Source organism: Maylandia zebra, linkage group LG1 (genome assembly GCF_041146795.1).
Source record: "Maylandia zebra isolate NMK-2024a linkage group LG1, Mzebra_GT3a, whole genome shotgun sequence".
Taxonomy (NCBI): Eukaryota; Metazoa; Chordata; class Actinopteri; order Cichliformes; family Cichlidae; genus Maylandia; species Maylandia zebra.
The window spans coordinates 43,864,653-43,882,485 of record NC_135167.1 but is presented as its reverse complement, the minus strand read 5'-3'; the positions used below and the strand labels follow the sequence as shown (position 1 = coordinate 43,882,485).

Genomic DNA, 17,833 nt, shown 5'->3' with positions numbered 1-17,833 from the left:
TTTGAAAAGAAAGTAAACAAACAAACAACAAACCCCTCCCCCTCCCGCTGTCTGCCAAGCAGTGGAAAAGTTTCCTGCGGTTTCATCCACGGAGTGATGGCCGAGCTGTGAGTCTGCTTGTCAAAGGATGCTGGAGCTGCAGCTGCGGGTCTTGTTGGTCCGCTGCAGACGCAGACGCGGGGCCGCAGACGCAGATGTCCACTTTAACGCAAGCGTGCTGCGAGGATGCGTGGCTGCTGCACGCGCACACACTGCTCGCGTTGCTCCTCCTTGCAGATTTTTCAGTTCAAGAGTGTAAAGGGACTTCAACCGGAAACTACTTTTTTTTTCTTCGAACTTTTTCTGTCAGAAAAAAAGGAAAACGGGCCGACCCTCCTTGTCATAAACGGACTATTTCCTTATTTTTGCTCATTAACGTGTGCGCTGGAAATGTGTCAGCTGCCGGCCCGCAGGCGACAACTCAAGCGTTTTTGGTGAGAAAGGGCGACGTCGAGTGATTCTGGGCTAGTCAGCAGCCACATAACGGAGCCCAGTCTTTATCATGGAAGATGTGAGTAGTCCCTTGAGTCTTACTGCGTGTGCTGCCTGCCCTTGTTGTGCTTTTGTTTTGTGACAGTTTCACCACTTTTGACAGAAGCGTTGAATCAAAGCACCCCGTGACGTTAGAATAATGTACTTTGCAAAGGCGCGATCAGCTTCTGAGGCCCAAAGAGTGCTGGCAGTGTGAAGCTGGAGCACTTTTCATGGGAGAGTCATGCGAAGCAACAAGTTGTTAGGTGACGTTTCCAGCAGACGGGCTTGCCTGCTTCAGTCAACTGCAGTGAAAACGTTCTGGGGGTGGAAACACCTGTTCACCTGTCTCCACGTCACCGATCCACGGAATCTGCTCCTTCCAGCACAGAGTCAGGGTGGAAGGACCACAGCCAGGGCAGGGCGGCTAATTCCACCCACAAACTGACCGCGTTAATGAAAGAGCGCAGAGAGAAAATGTGGAGCCTTTCAGAGAGAAACTCTGGTAAACGCGATTAGCGGTTCATCACTGGCTGCCTGGTTGGTTCTGGCAGGACAGCAGCAGGACATGCCGAGCCTCGCACGGCTACACAAACAGGATAAAAAGGCAGAATAGAATCAAACGGAAGAAAGTAGCTGAAGTGTACGTTCGGCAGTTGTTCTCTGAGTTTTAAGGCTGCGTTAGTGAGGGCCTCTCTTATCTTAGTACGTTATGATTTATGACAACCTGCGGCCGCAGTCTCAGGATCAGATAGTCTGGTCATCTGCTGAAAACTTGACGCTTTTCATTCAAAAACATCACAGTTACCCAAGTCACAGTATTCTATATATGACCTGCATACCTCAGTTACATTTGGGCATTTTGAGGAAGCCAGTTTACCAGAATAGGGAAGTCAGAAAGACACATACTATGTCAACTACTGTATGTAAGGAACTTGTTGTGCACACTTAATGCATGTGGTGCCACGCCCTTTGAGTGGGATTCATCAAAAGTATGCTGTTTGTTAGCTGCTCTCTACCTTCAGTCTACAGTGTCACGATTAAAGCAGCAGCCTCTCTTTTGCAATCTGTTCAGTCTGGAATTTGCAGTGCTGATGGTGAAATCAGTTAATGCATTTGAAAACATCAGTGTGACTCTGTGGCGATCGTCACATCCAGCTTGGCTCGGGTTCACTGAGGAAGACGCCATAGAAACTGCCTGAAGTAGAACTGCTGGAAGATTTAAGAATGTGTCAGAGATCAGTAAGATTTGAGTCCTACATTTTCACTGTGTGGGCTAGCTTCACTAAAGGTTGTCTCTAGCTCATCAGCGGGTCACTCTGTGATCTGCATGTAAAGCAGAACTGAAACGAGTACATGGGCATGTTTATGCCTGGAGAGTCCCACCATGTGACTGTGTTTCTGTATTTTTAATTTGCACTTCCCTGCTCACCTATTTTCTTAAACTTGCACCCAGAAAGCGTCACAGCCCTTGGCTCTGAGTCATCTACACTCTCCATTCCTCTCTGACCTCGTCAGAGAAAAGAAAAGAAACTCACATTGTTGTCGGGCAGAAAACAGCTCTCTCTCATCATCACAGTCAAGCTTTCTTCCCTACAATGGATGAATGTCTGCACACCATCATACTTTGGGTCCACCTTTCATAGTAAGCAATGGACAATATGCTGTTTCCATATCAAGAAGGGCATAAACCTCTTTTAAAACACCAGCACAAAACATACCAGGACATCAAGGATCTCATATTGTGTAAGTTTAATTGTAATAAAATGTAAGGAATATTTAATACTACGAGTGGCAGCTAGCCGACACTGATGCATACAAAAAAGAGGCCCGATTCATAACTATGAGTCTCAATGATATGTAAGTCATTAACAGTCATAAACACAGCCAGTGTACTGGCAGATAAATGCTATAACAGGAGGTGTTGGACTGGTGCTTTTGGTTGCGCTAATCTTTGTTTGGAGAACAGTGAGTCCAGAGTGCATTACAGTAGTTTTCATCCCCTGTATTCAATATGAAAAATACATTTGTAATGCTAATGAGAAGCAGTACATTTTTTTTTTACTATTTACATTTGGGAATTCATAATGAAGAACTGTGTGCACTAATATAGCATGACACTTTATTATAAACACAAGACTGTGGGTGTTAATGTGCTATGTGTCACGGCTGCAAGAGTGTTCTAAAAAAGGTGTTGTCCCCATCATCTTTTACTTCTTTGGCCTACAGAATATGAGCTGTTCTGCAGAGTTTTGTGGCTCTTTACCATAGAAAGTTGACTCAGTTTTCACTAGAAATAAAGAGAGATGCTGCTTTGCAAACACTGACTAAAGAGTAAGGACCACAAAGTGGAAATTTTTGTGAGGTCAGTTGCTATCAAAACTTTAGGACACCACTGTGGTCTGTGGTGTTATATGTACACATATATATATATGTTATATATATATATGTAGGCCTATAAATTAGGTTTAAATCTAGAATGGACTGCAATTTTATACAATAAGTTGACTTATTGAATAATAGTGCTACACTGATTTCTGATAACACTGATAGTGTTATTCACTCTACAGTTGTGTGTGGAACCTACTAAGGCTTAAACAGTGAAGCTGCACCTTTTTAAACTTCAGACATGTGGTAGGTACTCGTACTGACTGGCTAATTGACTTGCTAACAATATGTTCTGACCCCCCCCCCCCCCCTCTCCAAAAAAAAAACCAAACAAAAAAACCCCCCCACTTAACCCTGCTGTCTTCTTCCAGCCTGTCGGGGGTTAAAGTGTGAGTTACGCTGAGACTTAAACTGGGAATGAATGCCAGATACACCCTAAACTTAAAGTACCACTTCCACAAAAGCACCTACTCTGTTTTCTAATCCTCTTCTAAGACCCAACTTGCATGAGATACCTTTGCTTAGTATCTTGTCACTTTGTAACTGTACTATAATTTATCCCTGCATGTTTTTTTAACAGAGCGATGGTAGGTAGGTGTTGATCCATTTTTGCAGCAACCACAACACCACAGATAGGAGAGGTAATAGATCACAAGCATGTGTGGGCAGTTTTAGGTAAAACATTGTTTCGCGTCTGACTTCCTGTCTAAGTCCAAAATTGGAACTTTGTAACTTACCATCTGATATCATAGTGCAGAGCTGCAGCAGTCGGCTCAGGCTTGAGTAATGGAAACCTTTCTGTGTTCCAAGGGTTTGATCAGCCCTACACAGTAATTCCATCCAGGAGCACCAATGACTATTCTAGTTGTGCTATCACTTTATTTTGAAAGCTAGCTTTTCAGTTTTGCCCTTTTACCCTTCATTTGCTGCTGCGGTGCTCTTCACTAAGATAAGAGATACTCTGAGTTACAGTAAAAGTGCTTAAGAGTGCTCCCACTTAGCCTAACCCATAATAAGAAATCTTAGATTATTTGCAGTTGGAAGAGGATCACGGTTTAAACTGACCAAACATTTCCATGAACAAAATGTTGCTCAGCAGTATTTAACCTTCCTGCCTTCTTGGGACCTTTTTGTGCCACTGCTATGTGTTAAATGGCTGCCATTTCCACTGTGTTCAGTGGAATATAACCAAACTTGCCACAGGATAGTTTTTACCTGTCAATGTTAATATTCCAGTGTGAATTCCTTAAATCAGCCTAAAATGGCTGAGCAGCAGAAATCCCCACACCCATCACCCTGGGGACCATTTTCTGCCCATTGACTTCCATTATAAACGCTATTTTTCAACCCCAAATTATCATCATATGATTTTATTTTTTCTTCTTTTCTTGGATGTCAATGAAGACTCAGGGCCTTGAAGTTTTAATTTTTAAATTGCAAAAAAAATGCAAAAAAAATAATGGCAGGTCAAAATGTATGTTGGTGCCAATCTTTGGTCCATCTAAAGGCCTACTTATAATGACAATCACATATTACTTCAACTGGTTTTTTGTGGAAATATTTAGTTTCGTTTTTTGGTTTTTGGGGCTTATAACACAGGGCGCTCATGTAATAACACTGGGATTTGAAGGGTTAAAACAACGAAAATATAATTAAAACTTTACATGAATATTTCAGGGAGAAGTAGTTTTACAAGGTTGGCTAATTTAAAGTGGAATAAAATATGGATATATGGTCTTTTTATGGCGTGGCTGAGAATGGTCCCTAGGGTGATGGGTGTGAGTTTTTTAAAGGATGGCAGGAGGGTTAAACATTATTGCTCAAAGTTTAAACATTGAATGTCATCTACCTGCACTCTACATTCAGAAGCACCTTAAAAATTGGCTTAAAAACTAGGATCAGATTTATCACAAGGCTCCACATTCAAAAATATTGGCATTTTCAACATGGGATTGAATAGGAATGGATAGGTTGGATATCATTTCCGACTTAGAAAGCTGCACGGTGTGCCAGACCACAGCTGATCCACTGAATTCTGTGCCGTGTTGCTGTGTAATACCCAAAGCATGAGCAACAGCACACAGGTTTTTAAAGCCAGAAAAAACCATGCACAGAGGAAGTTAACAGCAAAGTGACAGCAGCGTTGAGGTATTTCACCTTACATACACCAGCAGGTTTTATTTTTGAGTTTGCAGTAGTTGCTAATTTCACCACAGTCTGTGGTCAAATCAGCCATCTACTTATCTACAACTCAACCAATCTATGTCTAAGTTGAGTCTGACTTTGACTTAAATATCACATAATGACCCATAGTTTCTTCCTCACACTGGAGATTACACAGTTTTTAGCGCTAGTATTGTCTCAGCAGTCTGTATAGGAAGACACCTGACAGCAGATGTTAAAGGTCTGCACGTCTGCAAGCAGTCTCACTTGAAACCAAAGGTTTGTTCTTAAGAACTGTCCAGTACACAGTGAAACGAGACAACATTCCTCCAAGAGCTTGGTGCTACAAATGACATATAACAGACAAACAACACGCAAAGTGCAATGTGCAAAAGTTGCAAAAAACCAAAACAAAGACAGTGCAACAGCCAACAGAACAGAATGATACAGACACAAGACAGTGCAGGCACAGCAGTGCAATAGAAATGTGCAAAAGACTGAGCATTGTGCAAAAAGTCACTTTGTGTATAAAGGTGTGTGTGTGTCAGTCCAGTCACCGAGTGTTCAGGAGTCTGACGGCTTGGGAAAGAAACTGTTTCGCAGTCTGACAGTGAGGTTTTGTGGATGCAGCGGGTGCTCCAGGTGTCTGTGGTGGGGGGAAGAGAGGCTCCAATGATCTTCTCAGCTGCTCTCACAATCTGTTATACATCTGTATCAACTTGAGAGAAAGGCAGATGTGAAATGTAAAAGTGAGGTCAGAGGTCAAATATGATATTGGATGCAAACTATAATGTGATATTTAGATTCCCATTTTCCAGTGTCATTTCCCAAATGTCCATACAAACACATTTTTTATATAGCTCTATATAACATTATTATCAGGAGAGGTCAAAGCGATCCTGTTAACATTCAGAATGACATACAAATGCTACCAAAAACAAAACCTCCTTGGTGAGGGTGATATCCTCAGTGGTATGACTCAGTTGCCTGGAATAATCCAAATTCGGTGCACTGCACACTGTTGTTTGATGACTCTTGTGCCTCTAATAATGACTGGAGTGTCCTTTGTGACGTCACTTGTAGGAGCCCATCCAGAAAGCTGCCGCAGTATTCTCCTGGATGGTAGTTGTTGCCACTCAGACGATGTCACCACATAGGTGCTGATATATGAGGAGAGCCCTGCTCTCAAAAACCGACATAGATGTAAAAGTTGGATTTAAGAAATAAGTACATAAAGTTTTAAAAACATGTTTAGAGCCATCTTCTGTCATTGAACGTGATGCCATGTGATTGGTTGGTTGCAGCTGATAGACATATTAGTTTATGTTTACTAACTAGTGACAGAATCGACGACGCAGAGGAAAATGAGGACACTACAAAACTCCAGGAAAAACAGCACTTTTATCACATTGACACATCCAGGCTTCAGTATCTTGACAGTTTCTGTGGGCTGTGGGTGACAAATGACAGTAACACTACTTGATATAACCTTTAATATGTGCTCATGCTAATAAATCACTTTAGTTGCTCATAAATTTGGATTCCACGTTGGTGAAAATGTGCAGAAGAGAATCAACACCTCTGTTCTTTTCCTGTACAGGTATATTGTACGACCGTCATTTAGAGCAGTGATAAAATGAAAGTGAATATAATTGTCTGCATCCTGCAAGTATGCTGGTGTGTACTGAGTGTGACTTCCTTCCTCTGTATCAATACAGGGTGCAAAAGAGGACCCAGCCCTCCAGAAAGAGCCTAAGTTCCTGAGTAAGGCTGGCTGGTTGAAGAAGGGCTATGGCAGACTGCTGGCAAGCTATAAAGACCGCTACATCCAGGTGGAGAAGACAGAGATTGTGGTGTATGAAAATGAGGTATATAAAGTTTCAATACATCGGGTGTGAGAATATGAACTTATATCAATATTGCCATTTAATTCTTGTAGTCTTGCAGCTGTTAACTTTTATTTAACATCAGATAATCAAGTAGATGGTCTAATTTCTCTCTTGCTTGTTGATAAGATAATAAGCTAAAATGATGTTGGCTTTATCCTTAAATTATACACACAAATTTTCAAATATCAGTCATTTGTGTTGCAGGACCTACAGAACTGCTTGGAGAGGCTTGACCTGGAAAACTATGACAAATGTCATGAATTAAAGAGCCCCTTCACGAAGAAGCAAAGACTTATACTCATACGATCAGCAAAGTCCACAAATAAGGTGAGAGAAGAGTCTGTCTCTCTATCTCTTTCTGTCCCTGTCACAAACATTTGTCCTGCCTGCACAAAGAACACGTTGTAGATCGTGGTGCAGGTAAGCAGCAGGCTCAGATTAGTGGTGCTGGTTGCAGTGATGCTGGTGAGCAATCCGGTTGTTCAGTGATGACGTGACGAATCCTACTTCCGGGCCTAAAGTAGTCTGCGTTTAATATGGCTTTTGTGTTGTTAACATGTTTAATGTTTTGTATTTTCTTCTATTTGATCTCAAAAAGCTCCTAAAACAGTCAGTGATCACCGTTGACCTCCCTCGGCTTTTATTACCGCTAATCATTTATTTAAGCTCAGTTTTTAAAACCTTAGGATGTAACTACAGCCCAGCCCATGCAGCAGTATATGAATGACTAACCTCGTATTGTGGATGGATTATCTCAGTTGTTCTCCTGGCTGAAGTTTGGTCCGTTTACAGCATCCTGCCATGCGATTACATTTGTTCCTGACCACCGAGAACACTCACGGTAACTTTTATCCAGTGGAAAAAAAGTTAGCTTGTTTATATTATGCTAACATAGCTGTGTCGCTAGCGGTCACGTAGCACATCATTATATACCAGCTAGCCCAACTTCAGTAACCCTACAAACGTCACTGCTGTTTAGTTTTCTGTCTTCATTTATGTTGGAAGTGATAACAGAGCTGTACGTTTTAATTTGTTTCCAAAACCCGGCAGTCAGGACATGCTATATTGTATTTAGATAGAAGTTAGCGAGCTAACTCCCTGCTAACTTCTAACTCCGTTAAATGTCATAAATTCCGTTTTCATGGATGCCTGGATGTTAAACTCAATTGTTACACCTGGTAGAGCAGAACGCTGATCATTTTATTAAAGATGAAAGACTTTAGACAGTTTTTCAACTCTCAGTAATGCCATAGTGATCGTTTGATATATGGACCTGCAGCGGAGTTTAGGCCCAGACACGGCTAGTGACGTCAGACTGAACAACCGGATAGCCTGCAGCCAGTGATGCGAATGAACAGCGGGTCACGGTTACCAGTGCTGTCACAAATGGCTCAGAATGATATGGTGGAAGCTGCATCCAGTTCTCCAAAGGCTGATTTGATAAATGATGAAGGAATATGACAGGAAAATGATATCAAGGACTGCTTAGACGCTGGCAAATGTGATAAGTGGCTGAAAATCAAGGTAGCCGGCAGACGAGAGGAATGACAGTTGAGGCTGCAGGTAGTTTTTGGTGTTTCACAGTTCTCAGACATAGTGTCACGGGACGAGCATCAACAGTCATACTCCCTACAGGAAATTTCCTATTTTCTAATAAAACCTTTGGGAGTTAGAGAAGTTAGAGTTCTTTTCCTGATCTGCACATGTTTATTAAACCTACCGTATTTTTCGGATGACAAGGCGCACCGGATTATAAGGCGCATTAAGCGAAACAGATAAATTGATAAGTCAAACTTTACTCAGTCATTCTTCTTGCTTCCTCCACTTCTGTAACATTGATTCATTAATGTTGAATTCTCTGGCAGCTGCTCTATTCCCATGTTGTTGCAGTATATTAATGACTAACCTCGTATTGTGGATGGATTATCTCAGTTGTTCTCCTGACTGAAGTTTGGTCCGTTTACAGCATCCTGCCATGCGATTGCATTTGTCCCTGACCACCAGAATCCCTCACGTTAACTTTTATCGAGTGGAAAAAAAGTTAGTGTTCATCCTCCAGCTTCACTGTGTTTATGTTATGCTAACATAGCTGTGTCGCTAGCGGTCACGTAGCACATCATTATATACCAGCTAGCCCAACTTCAGTAACCCTACAAACGTCACTGCTGTTTAGTTTCCTGTCTTCATTTATGTTGGAAGTGATAGCAGAGCTGTACGTTTGAATTCTTTCATAAATCTCTCAGTCAGAACGTGCTATATCATGCTTAGGTGGAAACTAGCGAGCTAACTTCCTGTTAACTTCTAACTCCATTAAATTTAATAAATTCTGTTTTCATGGATGCCTGGATGTTAAACTTAATAGTTACACCTGGTAAAGCAGCAACGCTGATCATTTTATTAAAGATGAAAGAATTCAGTTTTTAGACAGAAGCTGACGGAGTTTTGGACCCAGATGCCTCCGTGAGGCTCCTGACGTAATGCTCCAACAATCCATCAAGCAGTGCGGCTTCGTAGCTTAGCAAAGTCGTACTAAAACATTTTTTGACAGATTTTTGAGCGCCATGTACCACATAAAATCGGTTCATGGTCAGTAAGCACAACCAGAATTCCTACGTAAGGGCCTGTGGCCTAAATAGATTATTTCTTATTCTTAAAAAAAACACAATAATGAGCACAGTTTTTAAAAATAGAAGAAAAAACTGTCAATACTCCTGTTATTGTGTCGCAGTTCGATTATCTACCTTAGTTTGAGTTGACTATTGTCTGCTTCATTCATTCACAGGTCCATGATGTTAAATTCCAGGCTCAGACAGTGGAGGACAAGGAGGCTTGGATTAAAGCCCTCAGTGATGGCATTAATCGAGCAAAAAATAAAATTTTTGATGAGGTAAACATGCGATAGAGCCATAAATTTATCTTAAATCTTGTCTTTGTCTCGGTTTTAATAAGCATGTAGTTTTAAAACTCAAATTATTTCTTATTTTCACAGGTGAAGATTGATCAAAGCAGCAACTTAGAGCACGTTACTCGAACAAGACCCAAAGGGAACCGCAACCGGCGTCCACCGACCAGGATACACATGAAAGAGGTGCGTGTCAAATTGAAATAGTGCTTGTAGTATTGTTGTAACGTGTCTTTTGTTTTAATTTGCTCTTAATACAAACTTTGCTTCCGTGGTTACCTGGGTCTTTGATTGATTTGTATTAACTGACATGAAACCCACATCGTAACTAATCAACGTAACTACATTACTAAGGTTGTGTTGTGTTAAGATGCAGAGCCAGAATGAATGTGATTAGTAACGCCAGGATTTACCTGTTATTTAAAATCAAAAATGTCCATGCTGTATGCCACTGGATGCTATATTCTAATAGAAAGGCTATTTGTTTGGGCCCAGTACATTAAAAATAAGCTGCCAACCGCAGTGAGTTAGAATAGTGAGTCACTGTGGTTTTAGATAGATTTATATTATTTAAATTTGATATCATATTGACCATTTATGGTAGTAAGGGGCTTTGACTGCAGCTGTGCCATATAATAATGCCTGTGATAATATTGTTATAAATTTTTCACAATATCAATTTTACTTATATTGTCACAATGTCATTGCTTGTGCAACAATAACACAAGCCCAGCCATGTCTGAGAGTAAGAGCAACGTATCACGCTCTGATAATAATTTAGTACCTAAAAAGGAGCGACTCCAACAATCTCCAACAAGGCACAGTACTTATGCAAGAAAGGAAATGACTCTACCGAATGTCACTGAAGAACTGGCAGGTTGCATTGCATATCACAGGAAGCGCAGATAGTGGATGGAAATTACTGAGGCTTACATGGTGGGGTAGAAAAGCAGGCTCCTGTTTCTGTAAGCATGTTCTGAGTTAATTAACTCTGACATTGGCAAAACACAGAGTTTCCTGTTCCAAAACAGCCAATCAGAGCAAGTTCAATTAGCTCCGAGGATGTTAAGCATGAGTTAGGTGTGATTATCATTCACCATGGCAACATGTAAACAAAAAGTGAGTTTTAAGGTCATGTGATCTAAGGAATATGAACAAGTTTCAGTGCTTACCACGATATAAAAAGAGTCATTTTAATCAGCTTGGGCAACTTTGTCATCATCACAGACAGAATGAGTCTGACATAATACGTATCAGTTTATTATATCCACGATCATCATGCAGCCAGCTTGAACTTTCATTAGATGAAGCTGAATCCTAATTTTACATTCATTTTGAATGTATTTATTCAAAATGTACATAATGTATATAAGAGAAAAGGTGTGAAGGAACAGATTAGACAGTTTACTGATGGACCTGTGAGAGCAACAGACAAGAGGTGGATCCACCCTCTGCTCAGATTTATTCAATAAAAGGTTTTTCTGCACTTATTTATGAACATTTCATTTTTTCTATAATTCCAATAATAAAGAATTCAATTGTTTCTGCCATTATTAAATTAAATGTTTGAGATCAGAAAAACTTTAATGTTCCCAGTGTGAGTATTGATGATTTGATCTGATGTCAGTCTTCACTGATAGTTGCTGTTTCACATTTAACTAAAAAAAAGTTTTTTGAATGTAAGGTTTCCTCAGAAAAAGGCAAATATGTCACAAGTGCCTTGGCTTTTATAGAGCTGTTTGTAAACTGATCATCTAGATTTGACATATTTCAGGACAGTTTTGGAAGGATGACGTTTTTTAACAGATCATCCCAGAACAAAATAAGCCACTATGAACGGATCCAGGCCCATAACCCATAATCCTCTCCATTTCCTGGTTCTGGGTTGAATCTCGATCTGTGAACTAAAAAAGTGAAAATAAATAAATAAGGTCAGTTTGTTGGCCTACAATTTTGTTACTTGACTGGCATTGATGACGTATTGATGAATTTGTTTCCTGAAACTCTGGATGTCTACAAGACTGAGTCAAAAAATAATTAGTGTACTGCTTTTCCTAAAGCTTGCCTCTGATTTATGCCCTCATTACAATAATAATTAAAAAGGCTAAGACATTTTTTACCACAATGAATTTTAAGTGAAAGAAATACAATTGAAGTTCAGACTTCCAACTTTAACTCAGCAGGTTAAACAAAAAGATTGCATCAAAATGTGAAGAACTAAAGCATTTTTAAGACAACCTATTCATTTCAGGGGCTCAAAGGTAATTGGAAAAATTAGCTAACTGAAAATAAAATGTTCATTTCTCATACTTGGCTGAAAACCCTTTGCTGGCAATGACAGCCTGAAGTCTTAAACTCGTGGACATCACCAGATGCTGGTTTCCTCCTTTTTAATGCTCTGCAGGCCTTTACTGCAGCATTCAGTTGTTGTTTGTTTGTGGGCTTTTCTACTTTTTTCTATTCTATTCTACATGAAAGTAAGGTCTCTGCATCATGAAGATGATTGCATCATCAACTCACAGTGTTGGTCTGCATATCTCATGAGGCCATCAACAGCTGTTTTTGTTTGTTTGTTTGTTTTGTTTTAATAATGAGGTTGACGCAGCATGGTTTTGGTGCAGCTGTGCTGACTTCTGTTTATTATTGTGTAGTGGAGACCATTCTGACAAGAAGGCACAAGAAAGAGTGCTGAAATCTGCCCCCAAAATGATTAAAGTTAGACACAAATCACTGTACACATTTGTAAATCTTAGTTTATGTATGTGGATGATATCGTACGATACGGCAAATAGTTCTCAAATTGAGCAACATTCTGCAGTACAGCTTCCTCCATGAGGTGAATGTTATCTGAAACACTGGTATATTCTCCTGTTTGACACTCAGGTTCTAAACGTGTTGGCTAGCAGTACAGGTCCCTAGAATACCGCTGTGTCAGCTATCACGATCAAGCAGGGACTGTTTATCAGATAAGGGGGTGGAGTCTAATTCACAGAGTTCACATGGGGTGAAAGGAGAATAGCAAACCCAGTGAGGGTAGTGATGGTCTGTGAAGGCAAGGGTGTGTGATGGAGGAGGCAGCAGAGGCTTGTAAACAGATTATCATAAGGAAACTTTTAGCTTATTTGCCCACTGCTTGTCTCTCACCTTGAACCTACTGATTTAATTTGCACTACTCCACAAATCCTTGGTATTCTAGTTTGGCCTTGATCTTGTTCCCGTAGGTTCCTTAAATTTCCTGAGCTTCACCCTTAGGTGAACTCTACTCAGTTCTTTCCTGTCCGTGTGCTCTGTGTCATTTAATCGTATATTTTTCTTCTAGGTAGCTGATGTGTCATCTGATGGAATCCTGCGCTTGGATCTTGATCTTGAAGATGCCGTAATGCCTAATGGAGCACATTATGCCAATGTTGATGGCAGTGAGACCTCCAAAGAGAAACAGTTGGTGTCAATTACCGAGGAGGAAGCTCAGCCAGATCCAGACGTCAGTCCCCAAAAAAAGGTCATCAAACCTCCAATGCCGCCTATCAAGGAGGCTAAACCCAGCACAGCACATGAAGATGAACCTCAAAAGAATGATGGTTCAGAGAAAAAGGTATGTCAAATTTTTCTAAAAATTGTAATTGTGAAATGTTGTAACATTTGTGCATGTCTTTGTGTTTGGATATCATGGCCTTGCTATAATTGCTATATTATTTGAAGGTACCAATGCCCCCATCGAAAGAAGCAAAACCCTCTACTTCACCTGTTGAAGAAACTACAGAAGAGGCAAAACATGAGAAGATTTCTGAAACAAGTTCTGATGCCAGTAAAAAGGCAGCTCCACCACCAATGCCTCCCAGTAAACCCAGCTCTGTGAGTAATGTTGATGCTTTACAGTCCAAGCCACACTCTCACCCTCCTATGCCTCCATCCAAGGAGAAGAAGCCCTCCCATTCTGGCTCTGAGACAGACCAGCAGGTTGAAGGGATTAGTAATGAGGATAATGAGAAGGAAGATGAAAGTAGGAAGGAGACTATAGAAACAGCCGTGGAAACAGATGAGGCAGTGCAGCTGATTGCTAAAGAAACGTCACCTGATGTGAAAGATGATAAACACGAGAGTCACTGCACAGAAGAAACAGTTAGCAGCAACACAAAGATGGTATCTGACTGTGGGGAACAAATACCCACAGAGTCACTGAGAAAGAGTCCAAGTTCCCATCCAAAATTCAACAAAAAGCCTGATGAATGTGCCGAGCCTGACATACAGCGGATAGAGAGCACCTCGGCTAAGAGTAATCCTAAAGAGGGACCCGACAATACTGCCTCACTCAATTCTGTCGATTCAAAAGACGCACTGGCCGAGAGTGAAGTCCCCTCTTTGAATGACTCAACCACTGAGACCCTTACCCTGAGTCCACTGCTTTATCACTTGTCCGGGGAGAAAAAAAAGCAAGATGAGAAATCTGTAGACAGTGGTCAGCACTCAGATGATGAGAGTGAAGGCTCTGGAAGTCAAGACACATTGGTAGCTGCGACAGCTGCACTCAGGGGAAGCCATTCTGCTTTGGATGTGGTGGATGCTAGTGAGGACAGCATTCAGGTATCTGTTATTTTAAGACCAGCACAGGTCACAACAGTGCCTCAGGTTAGCTCTAAGAACATAAAACCCATCCCTCCTCTCAAGCCCTCAGCCAAGGGCAGGTCAGCCTCAATTGGAAATTTGCTGTCTGAATCTGATGTCTGTAATCAGATGAAAGAGTCTAGCAGAGGTGGAGCTGTGAGTGCTGGGGGTTCTAGTGATGATGTCATTAAACTTGAGACTGAAGTGGCTCTAGAGATGGAAAAGACGAGCAAGCTCTTGAGCAAAGTGTCCCAGGACCATGGAAGTGAAGAGGAGGATGTACCGGGGGATTTGCTGGCTGAGGCCATGGAGAAGCTGAAGAAGGCAGACCACGTCCTCAGGGAGGTCAAGAAACTGAAATTTGCAACAAACGGAAGCAAAAGGAAGAGTTGGTGAACGTCACACACTGACTGAAATTGACCAACTGATAAACCCTTTACCTAGACAGTGATAGTGCAGTCACATCATGGAAAATGTAAAAAGACCCCACTAAATACAATTTGCCTAAAAGTGAAGGGCCAGTGGTATTCTGTATCATCAGAGATGGTCGTTTATGATGAGCTTATTCACTCTGTATGATCATGGTGTGCAGGCCTGACCTGGACACTGTACTGGATTCAATTCAGTTCAACTTTATTTACAGTACTGTGCAAAGGTTTTAGGCAGGTGAGGAAAAAATGCTATAAACAAAGAATGCTTTGAAAAATGGAAGTGTTTATCATTTATTTTCACCAATCAACAAAATGAAGTGAAGGAACAAAAGAGAAATCTAAATCTAGTCAGTATTTGGTGTGACCACCCTTTGCCTTCAAAACAGCATCAATTCTTCTAGGTACACTTGCAGAGTTTTTGAAGGAACTCGGCTGGTCGGTTGTTAACCACAGATCTGTGGATGCAGGCTTCCTCACATCCTTCTGTCTCTTCATGTAATCCCAGACACACTCAATGATGTTGGGATCAGGGCTCTGTGGGGGCCAGAGCATCACTTCCAGTACTTGTTCTTAATGACTGTGGCTGCGTGTTTGGGGTTGTTGTCCTGCTGCAGAATACATTTGGGTTCAATAAACAAGCATTTATATTTCTGAAAGCGTTCTTTATAACAGTTTTTCACACCTGCCTAACACTTTTGCACAGTACTGTATATAGAAAATCACAACAACAGTCACCTCAAAGTGCTTTTAAGGTTTTTGAGCGTTATGCTTTTTAAATGCGCTGTGGTGTGCAACAGTATTAAAGAGGGTTTGAATGAATGGCTGGAATAGTCTGATGGACAAAACTGTGTTATTGTCGATGGTTTTGCTGCACTTGGAACTTTTTGTGGAATTATTTCTAATGGATGTTTTTCTGCAGCGGAAAGTAATGTGTTACTGTATACTTTTTTACTACTGTGTTTTCTTTTGTAGATACAAAATAATGGCCCTCATTACTAATATGTGCGTGGGAACAGCCTTACCCTATGCAACAAATGCACTGGCTGATTTTGTTCTTGCACGTGTTTGATAAATGATTTACTTTTGGTAGTCAATCAGACTCTAAATCAGCACGCTCATGCTTGCCGTGTGCAATATGCATAAAACATACAGCCACTCCTCCATTTCCCTGTATAAATAAATTAGTTTACCTGGAGGTGAAGTGGAAAATGCAGTAATGTCATGAGACAGCAGCCTGCACCGCTAAGGCAGAGACACACTCACTGTGACTCAAGTAAAAAAAGTTTGAAACTGATGTAAAAAGACCCGACAGAGTATAAGCAGCTGGAAAGTCTGTCGGCTCCACATGACAAAACTCACTGTATGAACGAACAAAAAAATTAGACCGCAAGTGATAGAAGTCTTTTTTTTTTAAATGAACAATAAGATAATTTTAGGGAGGATAAACTGATAAAAGACAAAAAAAGATCAAAGAAATACTGGAATATGTTGCAATTAAAAATGTTTCAATTTAGTATTTTGTTTTCTTTGCATACGATTTACTTTTTTATTTAATTGTAACTGAGCATGTTGTGTTTTGTAAAACTGTTAATATTACATGAAAGCAACAACAACAATAATAATAACAATAATAATGATAACAATTCTTAATACTATTAATAGTAGCTTTAGTTATAGTAGTATTCATTTCATTAAATGTCCTTCAGCAGCCATTTGTGTTTGTTTGTACACATGGTACTTCTTCATTTGTTTCTACAGTGCAAACAAATTCAGGTACGAAAATATTGATAAATCATGGATTTGTGTGTGAACTCTTGCTACGCACAGATTTGTCTGTGTGCCTTAACACCTTTAATGTTTCTTAAGGTAATTTTCTTGCTATCCAAAGGGATTTATGTAAAAAAAAAAACTGGAAGCATAGCATCTGGCTTTAGTCATCTCTTATGTTGTGAGCTCTTCTAGACGGATCAATGTTTCAAATCCAGGAGAAGTGTTGGTACACAGCAGGTCTTTGAAGGTTCTGTTCACCTGAGCTGTGAGGACTAACAAAGTATCGATGAATCAATGCTTTAGCCTCCTAAGACCCGAACTCTTTCATGGCAGCATTTTTAATTTCTCTTTGCTATTTGGGTTCATTGGGACCTGATGAATGTAAAAACAAAGAATTACCTGATTTCTTTTTTTACCTGATCCACATATGAGGACATCCATTTTAAATTTCGATAGAACAGTGGGAGGATGACGTCCTCGTGAGTGGATATCAGGCCCTTGTAGAGCAAAATTTAGTATTTTGGTCTAGACAACCCAAAATGTGATGACCACATATGTGGACGCCAGGTCCTAAGAGGTTAAATATATAATATATAAATATAGGTTAAATATATACAGCTACAAATAAGCACTTCTGTTAATGCCTAAAAGCATTTCTAATCATTTGTGAACCTCAGAAGCTTTTTTCTCTCCTTTTCATTGGGAAGTTTTTGCTGACAAGTTGCTATTAGAGAAATTATACTTTAATCACCGCCTTCATGGTGTTTGTCACTGGTGAAGGTGAAGATGTACGGTGTAGGTAAGGATCTGTTCAGACTCTTAACATTGATAAAGCAAATAAAGGAATATTTTTACTTTACAGGGTTTTTTTATCATTAGTAATATCATTTCATTAATGTACTGTATATTGCACAGAAACGCACTTAGAGCAGCTCTCACTAATGCCTATTACTATTCTCTAATACTTGTCTTTTGTATGGGGGGTATGTGCATCATTCTCCCCTGTCTGAATGTTGAACTGATTATTAATGAAGAATCTTCCGGGTTTTTCTAGTGCTAGAAATGTAATTTTTATGTCCTCCAGAATATGTAAGCATATTTTCATAACAGTAGATCGACTGAAGTTTTGTACTCTTTGATAAAGTTTGCTATTGCTTAAATAAAGATAAATGATTTAC

At 40.3% G+C, this 17,833-nt stretch overlaps 1 protein-coding gene across 1 annotated transcript; it reads left to right on the top strand.

Annotated features, from left to right (window-relative positions):
- Positions 1–17: 17 nt before the first annotated feature.
- Positions 18–17,833, top strand: plekho2 (pleckstrin homology domain containing, family O member 2). Its single transcript, XM_004568681.4, has 7 exons — positions 18–550; positions 6,780–6,929; positions 7,155–7,277; positions 9,733–9,837; positions 9,940–10,038; positions 13,172–13,444; positions 13,552–17,833. The coding sequence occupies exons 1-7, from the start codon at positions 542–544 to the stop codon at positions 14,848–14,850; spliced, it is 2,058 nt and encodes a 685-aa protein (XP_004568738.2). The 5' UTR covers positions 18–541; the 3' UTR covers positions 14,851–17,833.

Bases quoted from the DNA above. Each gene is read 5' to 3' on its own strand.
- plekho2 (XM_004568681.4), top strand. The intron at 9,838-9,939 runs GTAAACATGCGA...TTATTTTCACAG, and splicing joins AAAATAAAATTTTTGATGAG to GTGAAGATTGATCAAAGCAG. The intron at 13,445-13,551 runs GTATGTCAAATT...TATTATTTGAAG, and splicing joins ATGATGGTTCAGAGAAAAAG to GTACCAATGCCCCCATCGAA.